Genomic DNA, 23,274 nt, shown 5'->3' with positions numbered 1-23,274 from the left:
AACAAAGACAATCAAACATTTGAGCGAGGTGCCTCCCATTTTGCCATCTGATATTTTGAGTGATTTTGGACTAAAAGCAGTGAAGACCACAGGCTCCAAGGCACGCTTGCAAAAAAAGGGTCTCGAGCATCTTCCCCCCTCTTCCCAAGGATGCTGCAAACACACTGCAAGGCCACAACGTGCCTCCTGTTCATTCTGGTACCTGCAGCACCAGGATGCTGTGTGGATGGGGATGCACAGCCCATTTTGGGCCAACCACCCTCCTGCCCAGAGCACACAGCCCTGGTCGTGGTTACACACGTGGGGCTGATTTTTGGAGCCCACCACATATTCTGTATTTCCTTGCCACAAAGCCTTCCTGGTGCTCTGCTGTTCTCCAGCTCTCACCCCTTGCAATCCTTCACCCAGGCACCAAGCCACCCCGCTGCTGAGCTGCCAGAGGATTGACTTCTCCACGTCTCCTCCCTGGAACAGCCCCAATATCCATGTCAGTCATGATCATACTCAAATTCCACATCAGGCAGCTTCCCTCATCTGCCTGGAAATATTATTTTAGCCTGCTGCCACAAAGAGACAGATTGGTATCAATTTTAGATCAAGCTATTTAAAATACCCTGGTCTCCTTTTTAAATCTTCCTTTCCTGTCTGACTAACTGCAGGCAACACATACACCCTCAAGATGCCTGAACTTTCGGTGCAGAACACGGGTATAAAACCCACTTCCTCTCCTGATTGCACTTCCAAAAATGAAGGACTCTGCATAAAAACTCAGCCCTTGAGCTGAAACGTTTCCACAGGGAGAAGAATCTCAACAGGGGACAGAAATGGCTAGGATGACCAGAAAGACCATAACAAAGTGGGAGAGTAAAGCCTGCAAGAGGCCAGCAGGCTGTGGGATGCTGCTGAAGGAGGGCAGGCACTGTTCGAATGCAGATGAGGTGAAGCGTGAGCAGAACCTGAGAAGCTGGTCTGGCACAGAGGAGAGATGTGAGCAAGAAATCCCTTCCTTGCATGCCAGAAGTCCTCTTCATCTCAATATGCGCCTGTGTAGCCCAACACGTCCTTGGTTACTTACACATACTAATGAACATGTGCTCCTCACTGGAAGCAGAGCCCTTCAACAGGACACAAGAGCCCTTAGCATATCTTTTACGATGCACCCGGGGCTGAAAACCCCTTCACCCCACACCAAGCAACCTCACCAGGCATCCCTCTACCTTGTAACTGCAGAGCTTGTCAGATTAAACCTCGGCCTCTTCACAAACCCACCCACTGCATTTCCCCTTGGAGACCTGCGTGTCTGCCACCCTGCCGTGTGGCTGCGGTGCCACCTCCTCGGGGCTGCCCCGGGGGGGACGCCGCAGCCCCACCGCGCCGCTGGCACCGCCGTACCTGCACAGCGCAGGGGCACGAGGGCGAGGACAGGGACCCTCCTGCTGGCCGTCACGTCTCGTCTGCCGCCTGCTGCCACGGGATTCCCTGGAGGACCGGAGAGAATTGATGGGGATGAGATGAGTAAAACCACGGTGAAGAGAAAGTGCTCTTACCAAACACATACACACACAAAGCTGGAAGGAGCAGGGGGTGCTTCCGTCACTCGTTTATAAGCTTGGTAGTGAGGCTAAAGAGATTTCACATCCAGCCTTTTTCTTTTCCCTTTTCAGCAAAAACATTCTGGTTCAATCATGACATTCCTCTCACCAGAGCGGAGAGAGAAAGGAGTGCAGCCATCCCAGCTTCTCTTCTGGAAATGCACACAGGGAAGAAAAGCTCTGCACAACACACCTTTACGCACATTCCCAGGCTTCCTTCCCACTCTGCAAAGCAGGGCACCGGGGTCGGTGCCTCTTCTCTTTCCCATCACGTTCGACATGAAGCCAGCTGGAGGGTTCAGCCCCTAACTCTTGTGTTAGCTGGAGGAAAACGGAGCTGATTTATGGGAGCGTAGAGTTGCTTCTAGGCCAAACAGCCGGAGCCTCAGCACGGAAATGCCTCGTAAAGCATCAGCCCGGCTTGCTCGCTGCCCTTCTGTTTACGCGGGCAGGAGGCTCTTCCTCTGCGCTCTGCTCTGCTTGGCAGCATCTTGGGAATGCTAAGTCAGGCAAACCGCCTCTAAGGCATGGGAAATGGGCTGCAAACATAAATAGCTTGTGCGTCTTCACCCGCTGCTCACGCGGAGCTCCGTGGCACAAACACAGCGAGGGGAGGCACAGCACATCGCCGGCTCCTCCGCAGGCCCCAGGTGAAAGCTGGCTGCTCCAGGTGAAAGCTGAGAGCAGCGACCACGGGCTGAGGGTGGCAGAGCCCCCTGACCTCAGCTAACACACCCGTACACCCACGGCTTTGCTGGTAAGACCAAACGGGCAGGCTTCACTTCCCGGGAAGTTTTACGCACTCGGTGCACGCAATTTCCATCACGGCATGGGGAGTGTGGAGAGCCTAAATAATTGGGGTGTCCATGCATCTGCGCTGCCTCCCAAGGCACCCAGTGTCCTCAGCTCCAGTCGTGGGGGCGAGGCCATTTATTTTGCCTGGACACCCCAAGTAGCAGATGACTGCCCGTGCCTTCCTCCTCATTATCGCCTCGTACACACACAGCTGTGATATTTCACGTGTCTCCAGTGCCATCTTCTCAAGCCCATTGAGCCAAGGAGACCTCAGAGTAGACTGCGAGTCAAGGATTTACCAAAGGGCAATTTGTCTGCAGTGAGAGCCCCTAACCTTATGAGATTACCCCAAGCTTCAGGCTGAGAGGGACCTGGGGTTTGTCCAAGAGTGATGGTGAGGAAGAGTTGGAAGACGAACAGAAGAGAAGACAGACAGCAGGTAGAGGTCAGATGCCACAGAAGCAACAAACTTCCCCAAACCATTACAAAAATAAATAAATAAATAAGCACTTCTGCATCTTCTCCTGGTGCCATCCACAGCTCCTTGCACCCAGGCCATATTTCTCAATCCCCTGCCTGGCACTGGGTGTTGCTCTTTCAGTTCCTCGCAGCTCTTTCATCAAAACATTCCTCACAAACCCCCTTTTCCCACTCAGGAGGCACCAAGAAAACACATGGGGGAAGGCAGCAAAATGAAATCTAAACAAAAAACGGGGCACTGCAAGCTGAACTTGGGATCACTGACACTTCGCTTTGCAGCCTCCACCCTTTCTCAAAAGCTCAAAGTTTCCATTTAAGCTGCAAACTCTTTGGGGCAACAACCTCCTCTTTATTCTGCCCGTGACGCATTTATTGGGAAGTGGTTAATATCTGAAGTGGACAGGAACAGAGGCTTCTTGGAGCACACGAGAGCCCAACATCTCCTCGTCTCATAATCCACGGGCAAGCGGGGGAATGGTTGCATGTCAAACGCCAAGAGCAAGATCTTGAGCCGAGCAACCAGCTAACTCGGGGCATGGCAGCTCGCACACACCATCTGGAGCAAATCATAACAGCGTGGGGCTGGGAAGTGCCAACTGGCACAAGCTCAGGCCCGGCCCTGAAAGCCACGAGCGCTGCTCTGTCGGTGAAGACCAGGAGATGGGGGAACTCCCTTGGACTGAGCCGGATGCGTTTGGCAAATGGAGCTGCTGACAAGGAGCTGGCGGGGCCGTCCACGTGCTCAGCTCCGTAAGAAATTCTCACAACCCTCCCTAGGACAAGCAGTCCCAGTGCCGTGCCTGTGACAGGCTCACGAGGCAAAAGAAGCAGGATTTGGGCACACAGCATGGGCTGTCTGCAGCCGAGGTTTGAGGCAGCTGAGGACAAGGGATATCACACCAACACAGGGATGTGCGCGCCTCCGTGTGCTCCTCCTCAGCTCCAGAGACAATTCCCAGTTATCCCAGTAACAGCAGCATCTCCAGAGTGGCAGCACTGGGAGACTCTGCCCGGGGAAGGGAAGGGACCTTTCCATCCCAGCCCGATGCTGAGATCCCAGGGCTGTCACCACCAGGGATCTGGCAGTAAACAAGCTAGCGTGCGAGGCTTGCGTGGCTGCAGCCAAGCATAAAGACCCCTGAAGGCACATGCATGCTCTTTGTAGGGTGCTTAATGCGTAGGGCTCGTTTGTGGAAGGTCAGCTGTGGAACACAGCAAATTAAGGCAGCTGAAGAGAGCGCCGAAAAGTTTTGCTGCTCTCAGCAAAAACTCGTCTAATAGGCACGGCTCTGCTTTTCACTAACGAGCATCCTTCCCGACCCACACGTGGCCAGCACTAAACCCCAGCGACTCCATCAGCCTGCCCTAGCACCAGCGGGCCCGTGAGCTCTCCCCAAAAGCTCCACAAAGCCTTCTCGAACCAGCCTTCTGTTAGCAAGTTCATCATTTTCTGCTCCCAGAGCAGCTTCATTTTCAGGTGCCACTCAAATCTGTGCAGCGTTTGCACTGTAAATGTCACGTACGTCTGTCTCTCTACCACCACAGCCTCCCCCTTCTCTCCCTGAGCAAACGGAGCCCTGGCCCCACTGATGTGGAGCAGCTTTGGCCACCTCGCTCCTCTCCCTCCATCCCCTCCTGGGTTCCCTCTGACACAGCACAGCAGTCACCCGTCCTCCCACCCACGGGCCCGTAGCAGCTCTCGCTTCTGATCCGTGCTGTTCTCTGCCATCACTTTTCCCCCATCCCTTTTCCCCAGCGCTTGGACCAAACAGCTCAGCGCTGACCTGTACCAGTTTTTGGTTTTTCCTTCCTAGGAGGGCTGGCAGTCATGTCGCACTGACCCACCCCACGCAGCTATTTCTGTCGGGCAGAAGCCAGCTCTCCAGGAAACAGACGCTATTTTCCCTTGCGATCTCAGAATTGATGGGAGCTCCATTTCTTCCTGGGCGATATCAACTTTATGAGCTATTTACACAACCTCCTGGCTGTCTTAGCTGGAAAATACGCAGAAGAGAGAAAAATCAAATATTTAAGTAGCAAAAAAAGTCTCCGGCCCGCAGTAAAGCTGCTTTTCCCACCGCAGAGCCTCACCCGTGCGCTGCGAAGGGTGAGCAGGCACCGGCAAGTGCAGCGTGGACCCATTCCAGATCTCAGCATGACAAATGATGCCCTCAGCGTGGGGGCCAGGAGACAATGGTGAACTTGTGACACACTGGATCCTAACCAACTTTGATAGGACAATAGAAAAATTCATAAATAGAAAACGCAGAATTGCTGGAAAAAGCAATTTGTGAGAAAATGTCAGGGGACTCTGAGTGATTTGACCCAAAAGAGAGGAAATTGGTATTGAGAGAAGCTTAAGAAAGACCCGGCTGAAGAAGATTGCCCCGGTCTTTTGATACAGCTCCAGCCTCAGCTGAGGCTGGAAAAGCCAAAGCCTGCAGGCAAACTACTCCAAAATTTCATTTTAAGGAAAAACAAAACATAAGCATCCTTATTCCCTTGTCAACTCTTACACAAGCTCTTAGTTTCCCCAGAGGAGCTACAAGCTTGGTGCTGATGTCATTTTGCCTACAAAGCCAAGATCACAAAAAGTGGATTTGAATCTATCAAGTGGATTTGGATCTATTCAAGAGAAAAAAATAGAATTTGGGAACTTCTGTAAAACTCCAAACCCAAATACATCCCACACACAGAATATTTTCAGCATTTGACTTCTGGTACTCAGAGAAAAATCTCATGCCCGGTTAACATTGGGATGTTCCCAGGTAGAGCAAAGCACACAACTCCATCGGGGGAAAAAAAAAAGAAAAAAAAAAGAAAAAGAAAAAAAAAAGGTTATAAATTTATCCCGCACATTAGGTGAAATTTGTCCTACTCTTCAGGTTCAATTTAACAGCCAGGAAAACCTCAAACCCCCCAGACCAAATGCATTAAAGTATTTATCCCTGCCATGGCAACAAAGGAAAAGCTGTGAAACACCTCCAGTCTGAGGCACAGCCACTAGCTGAAGCCAAGCACCAGCTGGGATGAGCTCAGACATTTTGAGTGAGGGAAATAAGGTGAGAAAGGGAAATAAGATGCCGTGCGTGGCTCAGCGAGGTGCTCCAGAGCTGGGGAGTTAAACGCACGCTGCAATACACCTCGTGTTCGCCTCTGCGTTAGATCACGAGCCCATAACTCTTGATCTATGGCCTTGTATTCAATTTGCTCGGTTAATTTTGTAGCTTGAAAGGCGATTGAATACCTTGGGGAAAGCAAACTGCACAGACAGAGATAATCTCATCAGATCCTCTGCCCGCTGGCTGCAGTGGAAGCGCTCGCACAGCCAGCCCAGCTGGTCCCAGCACAAAGCGAGCCCACGGCGGGGTTACCAAACCAAACGGCCCTGTTGTATGAAAGCAGACCTCGAAACCTTTGCCCTTCATTCACATCCACCTCATCCTTTTGCTGAGCATCATCCTCCTAGAGGGAGCTCTGAAATGCAGGGACAGAGCTGTAAGATTTGACACTGACTTGTGTGCGCCTTGGGCACCGTGCGTCCCCGAGCTGAGACTCCTGCAGGCTGCTTGGGGTGCGCAGGCTCCAGCACCCGTCCAGATGTGCCCTCGTGTCCCCTCCTGCACCCGCCCAGACGCCTGGCACGGATGTGCCCTTGTGTCCCCAGCAGCCTGGACCCAGCCAGGGAGCGATGCAGGACCCTGGGCCAGCATCAGCCAGAGCCCAGCACCCACACTTTAGCAAACCCAAACCTTCCCCACATCCATCCTCAGCTCTTGAGCAGCAAGAAACCAACCCCAGCTCTCACGAGTCCACTTTACCTAGCCTCCGCTCCTCCTCGGGAAATGCTGGGCATATTTCCCAACTAAATAAACTTGAACCCTTTGCACAAGGGAAAGAAAAAGAGGCAGCTCCCACCGGGCTTGGGGTGAATTCTTGGCAGGGGTTGTATTTCTCATCGCCAGTGCAGCCACAACTCGTGTTTCCTTTAGTGAGTTATCTTTGCAGCCAGGAAGTGTCATCTGGACAGTGTCAGGCTCTTGGCTGATTCTGCCTAAATGTTAACAAATCCCTGCTGCTGCCTTTATTTCCCCTCCTCGGGGATACTTGGAATTTTTATTTTTCTTCATAACCACCGAAGAATACATATTTCACAGAGTCCTGTGATCTTCTGGAAGGACCAACAGGGAAAGCAAATCACACGGGGTCTCGAGGTTATCTGCTTAGCCTAAAAAAAGACACGCCGCGAAACACAAAGCCAGAGGTTGCACAAGAGATTTGCAAGGCCTAAGGGGATGAGAGACTCATTTACCAAATGGATTTCACGGAGAAATCCCACAGGAGAAAACAGCTTTAACGAGATGGAAATAGATTTGCACAAACGGTGCGAAGGTCTCGCTACGCATGGATATTTACACGGGGTGCAAGGAGGGAGACGAGGAGAGGCTTAGTGGTAAAAGTAAGTCTCATGGCTGAGCTGTCATGAGAAAGTGAAAAACTTGCTGTCCCGACGGCCATGAGGGCAGAGGCTTCACCCCTCTTCTCAGCGTGGGGAGGGACCCAGGGGAGCGGGATGGAAACGCTCCCAGTGCTGCGCTCACCCTGGCAGCGCCGCGGCTCCCCGGGGGCTGGCAGCAGGAGCAGCTGTGCTCGCAAGCTCCAGGCGATGCCACTAATGAGGGATGTGCCAACTGCCTCCGCTGTCAGCCTCAGCGCAGCTCCTTCGGAGCAAGGGACCGAGCGTTCACACCCACAGCCCGCTCTGCTGCGATTTCTTTGCCACCCGGCAGGACCGGAGGTGCTAAATCAGGAGGTCGCACAAAGGCAGAGGAGCCAAACTTCTTCTTCGAGTTGAGAAAAAATCACTCTGGTGCTACTCACATCAGGTCCTAGCCCTTGCCACGAGCATCTGCGAGAAGCTTTCGTCTCCCCCACAGGAGCTGTCAGTTAGCCGAGTGATTCTCATCAGCCTCCTCTGAGCTCTTCCAGCCTGGATACCGAGGTGCAGTGGTGGAGGAAGGCAGCCGGCACCCCTCCTGCGCCACGCAGAGGGTGACCCTCCAAAGGGGCAGGTTCTGGTGACCCCGTCTTTTTCCCATTATTTTCTCCTGCTTGCTGGACTGAAAAACATGAACCATGGCCCAGATACAGAGCTTCATTTGTCCCCGAGCAAAACACTCAGGGAACTTTGGTGAAGGCAAGCAAAGTCTCAGACTCACAGACCAGCTGGAGAAGCTCCTCTTTCAGCTCCCAACACAGCTCACCTGAGGGATGGTCCCATCCACACCAATGTTTTGTATGGGGTCTTTCATGGGATCTGCTCCCATGGGATCCTCGTCAAAGTCACTTTTACTCTTGGCACAAAGGAAAATCCTTTGGGCTAAAAAAAAAATAAATTGTTAAAATGCATTGTCCTCCATGTCATGGGAACATCCTCGAGCCTCTGGATGAGAGGGGAACATCACTCAGTCCAACGCTTGGTTTCTTTTGGTTTTAATCCAGCTGTCCCAAACAAAAACATTTCTAAAATGTCAAGAAATGTCCATTGTCAGATCCGATCTGTGAAAAGTTTAGTCATACTCAAAGCACTTTTTTTTTTCCAGTGAAAAATGACTCAACAGGGGCAAAATTTCTATTTTTAAGTCAAGTTCATCTTCTCCACAAGAAATACTCAGTTCCAAACAGGACCTAGGAGGGCAGGTAGTTGCTATGCAACTCCTGACAGAGGATGGCAAGTCAGAAGGGCATTTTCACTGAGTTAAGATCTTTATAAAAAGTCTAACCAACCCCATAAAGTGTTATTTTCACTGTTTCATGTTCTCTTCAATAATTATATAAATCTAGCAAATGAACCCAAATAATGAAAGGAGAACGTTTCTTGGAGCAGATGAGCCAGGATGTTTAACGAGGGAAATTCTGTCTTCATGGAGAAATATCTATATTTTCGCAAGATAAGAACCGAGCCTTTCTAAAGGAAAAAACACCCAGCAGCCAAGAGGACTTGTGCCAAGTTGGAGCCCTTTGCAAACCTGCATGGGGCAGTTGGCACCGCTCACTCCGTCGGCAGCCTCATGGACGCCTAACCCTAAAATCACATCCCTCTTGCACTCACGTTGCTGAGGGAACTGTGGGGGGGTCACTGTGAGTCGTGCCTGTGACCGACAGGGGTATCGGGGAGTTTGCACTGTCCCAGCCTGCCGGCAGCTTCCCGGCTCCGTGGGACCCAGGCTCGCAGAGCCTTGGGGTGAGGTTGGAGCGGGGCGCTGCGTGCTGCACCTCCACCTGGCAAACCCTCAGGGAGCACGCAAAGACACACGGAGAGCTGCTGATGAAAACCAGAGGTAACTCCACAGGATTTGGGAAAGAGATGAGGAATGTGTTTCAAAGAAAATTAAAAATAAAAAAAGCCAAGCATGGGTGGTGAGATAGCAGCAAGGAGCAGCTCTCCAAGGGCTGAGGGTCAGCCACTGGTACACGAGCAGCCCCCAGATTCACTCCAACCCCACGGACAACACTTACAGACCCACCTGGGGCCATCTCCTTCCAGACCCTGCTCTGACCCTCAGCTGCCATGGAGGCAGGTCAAGTTTTGTCAGAGCAAAGCTCTTTTATCTCAGGGTCAAAACTATATTTATTCGTTCCTGGGCATTTCTGGAGTGTCTCTATGCCAAGCTCTTAACTTGAATTGCCGTTCTTATTGCCTTCCATGAATCAAGGATATCTATGCTCTGTCATTTCAGCAGGCAGGCACAATGTGGCAGCTGCAGACATGACAGTTACTAGAAGGAATTCAGACTGATTTTGGGACAGGCTGACCCAGATTATTCATATCCTGAAGCAACACAACCCCCCTCAGGAAACACTGTCAGGGAAGGAGCAAATAGTGCTAGCTCCAGCATTTTAGCTCTACGAGAAGCATACCCACACCGATCCTAACGAATAAATCAACCACTGATGGGCACGGAGAGAGCTGTTAGCGCGATTCAGCGCAGCTCAAAATATCCAGGAACTTTTGGTGCCGTCACGTCAGGGATCGCTGTGACGGTGCCACTTCTGCAGGTAGAGATCAGAGGCTCTGAGCCAGGTCAGAGAGGAGGAGCTGCTCACCTGATGCTCAGCACGGCTCCGACACAGGCTGCGCTGGGAAAGGAGAGGGGAGATGAGTAGGAACCAGCCAACAACACCGACCCGTGCTCTATTCCTATGAATCCATCACGATGGAGCAGGTCAACGGGCTGGCCAGGTCCCACCCCAGCCAGTTGTTGTTGTTGTTCCCTGGCTCCGAACAATGCGAGCCGTTTGCCAGCTTCCTTCCCCGGCACAAAGAAAGGCAAGAAGGTCCCCGCGAGAGTCCCCTGGCACCAGCCGCGCTGTCTGGCCAGCTGCAGGACACCTCACCATGCCGTACAACCCCGTGCCTGCCCTGGTGTTTTCCCCACCGTGCCTACAGAGGAACACTCGTGCTGGCCAAAACCAGCAGCTGTATCCTAAGTGATGACAGAAACCACGACGGAATGGAAGTGCCCATCACGGGCAGGAATAGAGGAGACACGAGGCTGGGCTCCCAGCGCCAACCTGACGGCACAAAGGGAAAGCAGAGGGCACCTCCCAGCCTGGCCAACCTGGGATCACTGGGATTTTGCTTTATCTGACGCCGAACAATGAGCCCAAGTGGCCTCTCCTGTTGCTTGGCTGAAGGTGACTAACCTTTTGTGCCAGACGGGAGCCGCCCTCTGCTCCAAAGCCTGCCATAAACAAGCGTTTGGTCCAAGAACACGCTGCCCCTGCCCATACCCAACTTGGAAATAATTGGTCAGGAGTGGGGAGATGGAGATGCGAGCATTTCCTTTTGTCCAGTGGTTTCCCAGAGGTTCCCAGCAGAATGAGCAGTCCAGCATCACCACCTGTGCTGCTGCTCTCCGTGGTCTCTAGGAGGTGAAGTTTTGGGAGTGCCAGAGCTGGAGGGCATGGGAGAGCTCTCCAGTGCAGAACCCAAAAGCCAACCCACAGATCTGTGCATCAGCATCAACGCCTGGGGCAGCAAAGGAAACCACGATTAAGGCAGGTAGGCTTATTTTCAAGTTTTAAATAAATCGTGCTGGGCTGGAAGGTGGGAACCACAGCCACGTACCCAGGAAACCACATCCAGCAGGGAGTGGCCGTGGGGCGAGAAGGGAGGCCCTAACAAACAGCCTTATTTCTGCTCGGCAAACAGTGCCATCCCCACGCTGCCATTCCCACAGACTGCAGGATGTCAGCACGGGGGAGTTGCATGGTTTTTTTCTCCTGCGAGGTTCTCAGAGGAGAAAGAGAGGGCAAGGAGAAGACACAGCCCAGCCTCGAATGCTGCTCTGCTGGCTGCTCCCCGATGGGTTCCCAAAGCTCCCAACAGGATGCTGTTGTGCATTATCAGCAAGGCACAACTTTCCATGTACATTAATGAGAAACACTGCTGTGCTACCAATTTGTCTGGCTCGGTCTTGGCAGTATTTCGAGGTTGGAAATCCCATAGTTCACATAACCGCTCTATTCACCCCGCTGCTTAATCTGTCTTCACTTGAGGAGATGAACTCCATGTATAAACACGCGGCGCTGTACATAAACAGCCCCCAGGCCCACGGACAGCAAGCATTAAGCATCGCCCTGCATGTATACGTGCACCGTATATGTGTGTGTGTGGGAAAGGGGCAGCTATTTGCTTGTTTATTGTAGTGCTCTGAATTGTAAACGCCAAGTTATCCGCAGCCCAGGCTGGGCTCCAAGCTCGGAGATAAACCCTGACCGGCGAGGGGGTGCCGGGGGGAGACGCGCAGGCGACAGGAGCCTCCGCTGTTTGTTGTGGTTGGCAGGTCGGCTGCTTTCTAAAACAAAATTAAGGGGAAGAAAAGAGAAGATAAAATACAACACACCGCTAAAATCCAGAGATCTGTCCCGATTTCTGCAGCAGGAGATTAAGAGAGGAGCACGAACTGCAGGAGGCCGCTGGCGGGGCCCCGGCTGCCTGCCCCACCGGGGAGCCCTCCGGAGAGCTCGCAGCCCCGCGCACGGGGCTCAAGCTGTTTCTTATAAAGAAATGACAAGAGGGAAGATCATGTTTTCCTGCTCAGCACTTGCAGAAGTTGCCAACTGAAATGAAAACGAGTCCCCTCGACTCCTTGAGGTTTTTCTCAAGGTTGGTGGTTTCGTTGTTTTCACAGCGCTAACGCTCGCTGCTCTCCAAAATGGCAGAAACCAGCAATAAAGGGGAGAAAAAATAAAAGCTACTGGCGGAGAGGGGAAGTCGGGGAGGGAAATCCCATGTGCATCACAGATCCAAATCTGTTAAGTGACAATAAACGTGACTGGCTGCAAAACCCCACTGGGCTGTGGCAAAAAGCTGCCCCGGGGAGGGAGGCAGGCCTGGTGGTGCAGGGTGTGCAGACACATGAATTCTGGAGCCAAGGAGGGATCCCCGGCCTCTGAGACACGAAGTGATACGAGCAAACGTGGGGCTCAAGGCCCCGGTGGTCCCCACCATGCTGAGCTCCTGCTGCTTCTCCTCCTGCTCCTGCTCAAAGCAGACACGCTCGCAGGCAGGGGTTCCCGAGCTGCTCCCCCCTCCAGACTCACCCACATCTCATTTTTCCCTGAATAAAGGCTGAGAGGGGAAACAAAAGGAATGAGAAAGTCCAAATTTGGCAATTCCAAGTGCTCCGCACTTCAGAGGAGGAGTTAGTGCAGGCAGCGTGCACCCTACGGACAGCACCTTTCCCAGAAAAACAGCTCACAGAAAACGCTGGTGTCCCCCTGGCTGCTATTCCGGGGACAGAAAGGAACAAAACAAGATGGAAATAAATAATTTTTTTTTAAAAAAGTGGTGCCTGTCCAAGCCAGCAAAGGTTTTAATTCAGGTGCTGAGGGGAGCAGCATTTTCCCTTCAGAATTTGAGCTGTCTTACAGCTTACCGCCCCAAATTTAAAAGGTATTTCTTACGCTCTTCTGCAGTCAGGAGGCTACAAAGGAGCTCCAGAAAGGCCCCACTCACTGTCGCAGAACAAGTGCACGTGGTTTCCCTTGATCTAGGAACAGGGTAGTTCTCCAGCTGCTTTACGAAGCACGGTTTAATGGCCTGGTGGGCTGGGAATTTCAGAAACCGCCCGTGTCTGTCTGCTTTTGCACAGCACCCGACCAGGCACTGGACCAGTGCTCGTTTGTCACTTTTAGAGTTGCTGCCTCGACACAAAACTCAGGGTAAAACACGAAGATTGAGTGCCCCAGCCCACGCAGCGCGGCCCTGCTGTGTTCCCTGAGGCTATGAACATGCCCATCACCTGAACCCAGTGAGATTTCTCCGCAGCAGGATGCTTACCAGGAGCGAGGGGTACCAGAATCACGAAAACCAGCCAAGCTTGCAGAACCCAGCACATCACAGCCCAGCTGGCTCTGCTGGCCCAGCCAGTGGGGGAAAGTGCAGCCCCAGGGGATCCGTCGCCCTTTCGAGTGCTTTCCAAAGAAGGGTCTAGAAGCAAAGCAACTCCAATCAACAAACATCAGATTGCCAGCCCGTGTAAACCCAAGCGGCTCCGCCAAGGTCCGTCAGCCCAGCGAGGGTGATGAATTGAATTCAGATCCATCATTCAAGCTCCACATGTCCTATCTGGAGCATAAACAGTGACTTGTCCGGTCTGCCTAGCCCCATTCATCACAGATTTTAAAGCTCAAGAGGATTTTTTTAACCCTCAACACAAGGCAGCTGCTACTGGAGCAGAAGGCATCAGCTGTTTGGCAGCACAGTCCGACTGCGAATGGAGGAAGCTGCAAAAAGCAAGAGGAACCACATGGGAGCTTTGCTCCCAGAACTAAAAAAGAAAAAAATCCCTAAAATTGGTACAGAACACCAGGAGCTCACCACTACCATTAGAAGAGGTGCAGGGGGTTTATGCTTCTGCAGTTGTAACCCAGCTGCTGTCCATGGGTCGCACACGTTGCCAGCACAAGGTCTAACCGATAACCAAGCGTGCCAAGCACCCGGCTGTGTTAATTACAGTTTTATGGCTAATTCAGCATTCCTACCTTGGAAACCGCTGTGCTGCCCTCTCCTTGCCTCGTTCCTCAGGGACATGGTGCCATCCATGCCCGGGTACCTGCTGTAGCTGCTCCCAGCCGGAGCGCTGCACCGTGGCTCCCGCATCCGCGTGCCCAGGAGGGGCTCAGCACCAGCTCCGGTGTCACCTCCCGACACCAGAGCTCCTGTTCCCGCATCCCAGCAACCCAATACCTGGGGTATGACGGGGATCAAATCCCCGTGGGACATCACAGCACCTGCCCACCGTAGGGCACGGAGGGATGTGTTACAGCCACGCCAGGTGGCTGGGTGCTCGTAACCCAGCCAGGAGCACTGGCGAGCGGGTTTCTGCACAGGGGGGATCATCAATTATGCAAAAGGAGTAGGTGGTTAGTGTAGCCTGACCCACCTGTGGGGTTAGAGCTCTCCGCCTCACTAACTCTCAGCTGAAGGGCTGCCGATAGCTAATTGGGATCCCCCGAGATCCCTCCTCTGTGCTCCTTGCAAAATGTTTTTAGATAAACAGATGGAAACTGCTGCGAGGCTTGGAGGAGCAGGACTGCCACGTTATGAGCAGGGGAGCGGAGGCATCTTCTCTCCCAGGCAGCTTCCCTTCATGCCCAACACAAGCAGAGAAGCCAGAATCGAACACAGCACCAGCAGTCTCCTTGGCCAGCACCACAGAGGAGGATCCAGCCCCACGCTGCCAGCTGAGCATCGCTGGTAATTAAGGGAATAACAGGGAACGGGAGGCACGGGAGCTCCTCAGTGCTGGAGAGAGCCTCCTGCAGCGGCCTCGGAAATGCAGCTTTCCCAAGCCTGTAAGGAGCACAGAGCTCATACCGACAGCCTCCAAGCCAGTTTTCCACCCATGCCCTGTGCCATCTGCTGAGGGATCGGCCAGGAGGTTGATCTTTGGGATCTTTAGGAAGGGCAGAGCTGTTTTGCACAGGTAACTGTGTCCTTACCAGCAGGAGATTCAGCTGAGGTTACCCAGGTCTCACCGGACCTGTCTGCAATAAGAAGCCCTAATTCAATTTCCCAGTACAAACCCGTATCCACCGCAGAGGAGAGGTTTGCAATAACCATTAGAGGATTTCAGATACAAGAATTCCCTGCAGCCTTTCCACCAGGCTGCTTAGAAACTTCTTATTCTTACCTCTGAACAAATGAGACGCTGTTTCTGCAATGGCTGTGGAATGAAGAACTTTTTTCTTTTTTTTTTTTAATGCAAACTGACTTTCCAGATGTACTTGGAGACATTCCTCAAAACCCAAACTTCTTACTGCCTTGGGAGATCTGGATCCCGTCCCAGCTCCCACACCAATTTCCCGCTGACCTGGAGCAGTTCTCCTGCCTTGCAGTTGCTCGGTGAGATCTTTCCAGGTCTCGGTGGAGCTGTGAGGGTTAACTATGAGGCCACACGTGGTAGGAAAGGAAGGCACTATCTACATATCCACCGTTAAGTACAGCAAGATGCTTTCGATATCAGCTTTTCAGAGCAGGTTTAGATGTTACCACTGTGTCAGTGAAAAATATCCTTGAGAAAATATGTTTTAAAAAAACCTTAATTGAGATACTCATTGAAAAGCCTGGTCTATTTTTCCTCTAATTCACACGGACATACTTATCAGACAGATAAGCAGCAGTGAAAATGAGAATCCACAGGCACATACATGTACTGAATAAAGCAGACATCAAAAAAACTTTGTCTGCAGATGTTCCAGAGACACCGTGCGTCTGCCTCGTATCCTTGTCCACGAGCGATGGTCCTGCTGTTGCTTCCTTGCAGCCAAAGCCTCTGCTCAGAGAGGAGGTGGGACTCGTACCACTGATTTCTGTGGTCAAGCAAATCCTCCAGATGGGCAACTCTTTGCTAGACAAGTCGCTTACTTTGATAAATGGACGCCCTGCAGAAATAAGTCTGGATGGAGCCATTCAGCTCCACATGGGCAAGAGAACTGCCTGTGCCCAGCAATTGGCCTCATTTACAACTGCATTGCTTGGGCTGCAGTCTTGGAGTAAGTTTTGAGCCCCGGGGCTCCAGCCTTATACCCCTAGGAGCAGTACTTCAGGCTGAGGAGTGGTTTGCTTCCCTGTGTGCACGGGGCACTCGGGCACCTCCGTAAAGGCCATGCAAAGCACAGGACAGGCTGCTGTCCTGGGCGGGCTGACAGCCCAGAGCTTACTCCAACAGCACGAATCACAGCTGTCACGGCTAAAATCTGATCACTCGACCAAAATTAGGAGAATGGAAAATATATTTCTGGTCTAATCTCACCGTTCCACAGAGGGGTACAGGATAGGCAAGGCCAGAGCTGGGGATATCCACGAGAAGGTCTGGATACGGCCTGAGGCACGTGGGGGAAGCGCAGGGCAAAGGAGCTAAAGGGACGGCAGCACCACAGGTGGGAGACCTACTGCCGGCCTGGAGTCAAACCAATGCTCTCGTCCTCCCATTGTCATGAGCAGTGGATTGTCCTGAATCACTTCAGGCAAAAAAAAAAAAAAAGCCTTGTAAACAACATGGCTCTCCACATCCTGTGCGCTCTGCACCACGCATTGTGTACAGCCCAGTCATCTGTCACTTCAGCTGAAAATAGCTAACCATGTTCCTGTCTCCCCTCCCATTTTACAAAACCTATAAAATTCAGATAAAAGCACGGGCTAGTTGAGTTCAGTAGTCTCTGCTTTGCAAACCCTGAGAGTATTTCCAGCGGTGGTGCAGATGTCAGTCTAGTGAGCATGCGGGCGCTGGCTTGCTTGCGTTACCATGCTTGTGGACTCTTTTGGACTGACCCTATAACTTCCAAGCATCCAAATGGACAGAAAAAAAATAGAGCAGAGGAATTTGAAAATTTTGCTCCCCCTGCAAAAATAAAAAAATAAAAATCAAATTTCTGTTTCCATGGCTGTCACATGGGAGAAACTCTGAAAACATCACCTGCCTGAGCATTGTCCATGTACTTAGCTGTGCTTCTCTCCAGGCAGCTATGGGTAGGATGGCAAACGCTTTGTTTCAAGTCTCACACGATGCACTAAGGGCCCTTTGGACACGGACACAGCACAGGAGGCTGCAGGCAGTGAGCCTGGTGACAGGATGACAGCAGCCATGCCCTACGCCAGCATCTTTCCCCAGGCCAGGTATTGCCAGTTGGAAATACCCAACAACTCCTCTCCTCCCACCCTGCCCAACTCACCATCACCAAGACTTGCCAGCCTGTTTCCTGCTGTGCTTCGTACCACCCTGCCTGCTCTGGGATCGTTTCCTACTTGGGACCAGGGCAGGAACCCAGGCCAGCAGCTCCCAGCGATGCACCATTAATTGCAGCTTCTCTACGATTCGGGCTGCTCAGCCAGCCGCACACGTGCTGCGAGTAAAGGCTCCAAAGCACGGCTCTGATTTAGCGAGCTGTCAAGGTCCTGCCTATTCTGTAGCACATTAAAGCTGGGAGCGCAGCACGGCTTTGGAAGCAGCCTCTGAAGCATGCTATGGGCTAGTACAGCATGTAATACGTTATCTGGAGCAACACAACCCAGAAGGGCTTTTCACTTGAGAAGCGTAAGCCACTATTGCCTTAACGGGAGAATTAAATCCATTAGAGCTGACTCAGAGGCAGGTCCTTATCCAGAATGCCAGCCGCCCACCGCTGAAGACATGATCTCTATACATTGAGCGTACGTAGGTAGAGCAGGGAGCGCGGCTCGCTGCTGATCACAGCACACATCCCTGCTACTACACGCTGTACAACTTAATTAAAACAGAGCAGAAAAAAAATTCAAAATAATCTAAGTAATTGAAGGACTTGAACTCGACTTATTTTCAAGGTACATTTCGGATCCTAAGACATTTTGGAGAGTGGTTCCTCTCAATGTAACCTCCAGTTAAAGTAATAAATAAGAGCCATGTCACAAAGTGCCTTTCCATACCTGGAGCTCTACAGGCACTGAATGACCCAATGTGTTCCTCTGAAGAAGCCTCACGTGTCTCCACAGCTCTGGCCCAAAACCTCATTCCAGTAATATCACCACCAAGACAGAGCGGTGCCTTTCCCTGCAGCCCCCATATCAACAGACGTACTACTGGTGGAACTCTGCCAAGGCCAGTTAGTAACTCACTTGTGGTTGTCATCTCGTACGATTTCAAAGTAGCCCACAAAAGCTGCTAGGAGCTACCAGCATTAGCATTCGATGGAAGAAATTAAGTCGCAGGAGGTACACGACTTGCCCAAATTCACGTGTGAAGCAACTAGCAGATCCAGACTGTAAACTACAAGGAAGGGCCGAGTAAGAACGGAATGAATGCTTTATTTTATGTGCTAGACGATCTTACCAGTAAACCCTTGAGATTAATTAGCCACAGCTGCTAATAATTTATAACCACTTGGAGAGACTTATCTTAAGCAACATGCCATGCCAAAGGTTTGCATGCAAGAAACTGCAAGAAAAGATGCTCGATTCCTATATCCTTCAGAGAATTGGTTTTGATAAACACGACTGCACGAAGCCCTCGCTGCCTGGTGACCCCGCTGGACAAAGCACGCAGCCACAGAGCCACGTGCAGAATTACCTCCTAACAGGGCCCAGTTTTGGTGCTGCTCTTGGTGGGGCTGAGCGGTTCCTCTTTTTTGGTGCACATTTTATAGAGGGAATTGGCTTTTCGAAATCTTACCAGTAAGACTTGGAAGCAGCAAAGAAATCAAACTGGTGTCTGTGCAGGTAAGAAGCTGGAGCCAAGCTGAGAAAGCCTCGGAAAGGACAAGCCAGCACTCACAAGGTTAGGAGTTCCTGGGAAAGCGATAGCAAGGAGAGCCGGAGCTTTTACTTCATTTTGCACCACGGCTATCACTAGAAAGAGCGATAACATCATGCATTAAACAATTAGCCACTTCCGAGCACACGCTCCCAAGCACCAGCTCAGTATCAGCTCGGGCCGAAGCAGGCAGCTGATAAAAACCCCACTCGGGAAGCAGAGCGGGTGAGCGCACTGCCTCGGCGCTCTGGGGACAGCCCAAAGGTCTGGCTCGTGCCGCAGGGATCGGAGGATTTTTTTCCTGGAAGAGGCAGGTCCTGGTGAGGTGGAGCACCAGCACTCAGCACAGCCCTTTGGCTGCCCACCCGCAGACCTCCGTTCCGATCTGCTCAGGTCAGAGGCAAAATGAGTTCAGCAGCCTCGCTCCTCCCGCACGCAGCCGGTACAGGATGACACAGTTTAGCGTGATGTATGGTTCTCCTGGGCCACAGCCCAGAGCTGAGAGCAGACAGAGTGCAGGTGACGATCTCAGTGTACTTGAGGAGCGGGTGGAGAGCCCACGGCCGGAGCAGACACCGCAGACGAGCTCGGGGAGCCCAACACGGGTGGCACCGGGAATCTCTGGAGGTCAGGAGATGAAGGACACGGGACTGGAGGACATGGGCAGGAGAAGCCTGCACGGCATCTGCCTACGCTTGGCTTCCCAGCCATCATCTGTACCTGGGCAACTCAATCAAGTTTGCAGCTGCTTCTTCAAAGCGGGTAACGCTGAGGGTCTTCTGGGCGCACTGCACCTGAATCCAGATTAGGAACCAGCGACCAAACGGTCCTTAAATTCACAGGAGGACTTGCAGGAGTACAAAGGACCCACTGTCCTCTTGTCTCTCCAGGAAACCTTTCCTTTGCTTTTTGTTGTTGTTTGTTCTGTTTCTTTGTTCCTCTTTTAAGCACCACACACCACCCAACAGCTCTGGCCCTCGGCAGCTTTTCCTTTCTGAACGAAACACCCAAGTTGAGATTTCTGTAAGGAGATCGACCCTCCTGAAGGCTTTGAGCGCTCTGGGACTTCTCCTTCCCAGACAGAGCCACGGGCACAGCCCCTCTCCAGCTACCTACCAGGAACCCTTGCAGCAGCTGCACGGCTCTGCAGGGAGGTGCTGGGGACTCACCCCAAAAGCTGCACCGCTGCAGACCCACAGATGCATGCACAGAGGAGGTTAACTTGAAACCTGACAGCTGGAAGAGTCGCACTTTCTGCTCCAAACAGCAAAAAAAAAAAAAAAAAAAAAAAAAAGCAGAAACAAACAGGAAAACCAATAAAAGGCTGAGCAAGGGCAGTTCCCTATTTTTCATATAACGAACGTCGCTGAAAAACAAAATAAAGGAATACCTCAGTAGTGACCTGTTATGTCTGTGTCTCTCGTTAAATGCGTCTGGATTTTTCTGTCTCTAAGCAAGCCTCGTCTCATGCCTAAGCCCATTAGATCTGGATCGCTCTAGGACAGCCACTCGCCAACACCAGCCCGCTCTGGGGAGGCAGGCAAAGGAAGCAGCTCTGCGAGATCACGCTGAGGCCACCAGAGCGTGTCCCTGGTGACACAGAGGTGGCAGCACGTGCCCCTTCACCCCACGCAGCCCTCGTCCTCATGGGGTCACTCCTCGGGTCAGAAAAGGGCAGCTCAGGACAAGTCACCGATAGAAATGCTGGAGGAGGTCTCACGACGGGTTGCACTGCAGGGACATTATGGGCTGGAAAAATGGGGTGCAAATGCTCTGCTGAGTGCCCCAGCTCCCCATTTAATTGATGAAAAAACCCTCACCCGTCGCCCCAAAACAGAGGTGGGGAGAAAGAAGGAGAGGCACAGGCAAAAGGAATGGAGGTAGAGGAGGATTGAAGGGAGGTATCTGCTGCAGATAACTCGCACCAGAGCATAAAACTGCCTGCAAGCAGGACAAAAAGCAGAGATGGAAAGTCATCAAAGCCTATTCATGAGAACGAACGGCTCTCCCCGGGTCTCTTCCTCAGTCTGCCTCCAACTGTCCCTGGGGAATGCAGGAACACATCCCAGCCTGCACAGCAATTGCAGGAGGGCTTGGGGGTTATTTTTAAGATAGAGTCATTACGGCGCTTGTGACTCACTGACTTGTCATGATGCAAGTATGTTGTTTGATCTGTGCGGACCCAGGCATCCGAAGAAGAAAACAATAGGGACCCTGGGAGGAAAGGAAGAAAAAAAAAAAAAGGAAAAAAAAAAAATCCACAAAACTAGCAAGACAAAATGCAGATGGTTCAGCAGGGCAGGGGCTCGTGCCTCTTGCCCCTCGAAATGCAATTTGAACAGCCCCATGCTGCCCACATGCTGCCCCATTACGGGGCAGGTCCGAGGTAGTTACCGGCCAGCTGTGTATCACAGGACGTGTGGTGACTGGGACAGCCTAAATAGAAAGTAGAACAGACCGAGACCAAGCTCTGAAACATGCTTCCTTCCTCCTTGAGCTCCCTTTCCCCCAGAGCATCTGGTGAACCCAGCTTGTCCTGGTTCTCCTTTTCCAGGGAGGGTCTTGGGCTGGCTTTCCGGGACAGGAATGGTAAGGGGGGACGGGTGCTAAGAAGGGCAGCCAGAGCGAGCCCCGGGATGCTGCTGGCTCTGCAGATGCCAAGGCAGGATCAAAGTGTTGCTGGTTTGATAACCTCCAAGTGACATTCCTGTGTTAGAAGCAGCAGTGGCACCAGATGCATTTCAGCCTCAGCATGACCTGCAGGCTGAGTTTTCTAACGTAGGCACAAAGAAGCCACCCCCCAGCGACCAGGAGACCACGGCGGTGCTTTTTCTCTGATGCTCCAGGAGCATCCAGAGCTAAGCCCAGCACAAAGATTTTCGCTGGTCCTTTCACTTCTTCGGTTACGTAAAGCAGGGAGCGGAGCTGCCCTGGTTTCTGCTCCATATAAATCATATGGCCAGGGAGCGAGGATCGCTTTGACAATGAACTAATATTTCTGGGTTGCTATTTCTGTTCCTTTGTTCGCCCAGACACAAAGAATCAGCCCTTTGTAGTTCCCAGATCACAACGCCTATGTTGCATGAGATCATGTTTGTGTTTTTGGACAGATCTTTTTTTAACAGCCCCTATTGAATTCCCTGGACTCAGCACTTTCCTTCCTCTTGCCCTCAATTGATCAAACCATACCCAACGGAGCCCAGGGACCATGCATATGCAGATCTGTCCCCCGTGGTGTTAACGAGGCTGGAGGAGATGGTTTGCTCTGCACGGTAACTTCTCAGGTGGGCAGGCAGAGCCAAAGCAGCCCCAGGCAGCTGGAGCAGAGGTGGGCACGGCAGCAGACAAGGAGCAGAGCAGAAAAGATCAGAAAGAGGTGACGGTAACGGTAGGGATGAGAGGGGTTAGGACTTCATCCAGGCAAAGATCATGAAGTCCTTGCTCTGTACACCACAACAGCCTGCACATGAGATAACACCGAGCAAGGGATAAGGTCACCAGGTTGGGAACACGAAGCAGAAGGAGCTCCAGCTCCTGAACAGAAATGATTTACTGTCAGGTAACTCTGACAGAAGGGCACAGAGATGCTGGTGGCACCCGGGCAGCGTGGTGCCAATGGGGTCAGCAGAGGAGATGCTGTCCCGGAGGATTTCCATATGTTCACCTCCTCCTTCTTGAACCCAGAGGCCAGCCGAACACAGCGGAGACCCCAAGCAGCCCCCGAGACCGCAGGCTGCTTGGGATGGTCCCTGGTTATAGAGAGAGGCTCTCCCGGTGCTGACACAGCAGAGGTGCGGGGCAGCGAGCCAAAGCGATGCTGAGGGTGCAGCAAAACAGACAGAGAAGCAGATTTTGGAAAGACAGACGCTAACTCGCTCAGAAAGCAATCTCTGATTTCCTGGTCTTCCCACAGCTGGAGTTTTCTAGAGGAAAGGGGGTCACAAAGCACCGAAGGAACAGAAATCTCCTTTCTCCATGCCAGCTCACATCCTCCCCACAGGACCGTAAATCCCATAACCCCCAAACTCGCTGGATGCAAACAGGAAAACATTAAATCACCAGAGCTAATTAGCAGCATCCATCCAGCGAGTTCTTTACCAAGAGGGGCTCCCTCAAGCCCACTTCTCATCAGCATCCCTCCCCTGGTAGGAGCAGGGAGGTGCAGCCAGCGCCGGTCCCACGGGGGGGCTGCCACCAGCTGCCCCCACTCCAGCATCCCACGGCGACCAGGACCATTTATCAGAAGAGCTGACAAGCTCCTAAACAACTGCTACCAATAACTTCGCCTCACTCCGAGTTTTTCCACTGGCAGACGTCTTCAGTTTGTTTTCATTTCTTTAATTGATATCTTATTAAATTCTCTATAAATAGAGCAAAGGGCATCACACAGGCGGGGTCCGAAGACCAGCGTCGCAGCGAGATGCCCCAAGGGAGAGGAGACAAGGGGCTCTCAGGGTTCCCAGGGGAAATGGTGCATGGGCAGAAGTGGTGCTAGATGGGACCTCCTTGCTCTCAACCCACCCCGGTGCCACCAGGCGAGCTTCAGGCAGCCCCTGGCCCCGTTTGCTCGGCAATGCAGCGAAGCCAAGCTACCGTCCTGCGGCGTGCAC

At 52.2% G+C, this 23,274-nt stretch overlaps 1 protein-coding gene across 4 annotated transcripts in view; it reads right to left on the bottom strand.

The window, feature by feature from the left end:
• Nucleotides 1–23,274, bottom strand: part of NEURL1B (neuralized E3 ubiquitin protein ligase 1B) — a 117,509-nt gene that overhangs the window by 70,143 nt on the left and 24,092 nt on the right. The window contains exons 1-3 of one of the 4 annotated variants that reach the window (XM_068698252.1): nt 13,920–14,225; nt 13,216–13,365; nt 1,393–1,479 (exon numbers count right to left, since the gene is read on the bottom strand). The exons of 1 other annotated variant lie outside the window; for it this stretch is intronic. In XM_068698252.1, the coding sequence (XP_068554353.1) occupies nt 1,393–1,479; nt 13,216–13,365; nt 13,920–14,160 (478 nt within the window). In that variant the 5' untranslated portion in view covers nt 14,161–14,225. Of the gene's footprint in view, nt 1–1,392; nt 1,480–1,785; nt 1,889–13,215; nt 13,366–13,919; nt 14,226–23,274 lie in introns of those variants that run through there. 2 more of the 4 variants (XM_068698253.1, XM_068698254.1) reach the window with 2 other exon arrangements.

This window comes from Anas acuta, chromosome 14 (genome assembly GCF_963932015.1).
Source record: "Anas acuta chromosome 14, bAnaAcu1.1, whole genome shotgun sequence".
Taxonomy (NCBI): Eukaryota; Metazoa; Chordata; class Aves; order Anseriformes; family Anatidae; genus Anas; species Anas acuta.
Note: the sequence above shows the minus strand (reverse complement) of the source record. Positions and strands in the feature narration are given on the sequence as shown.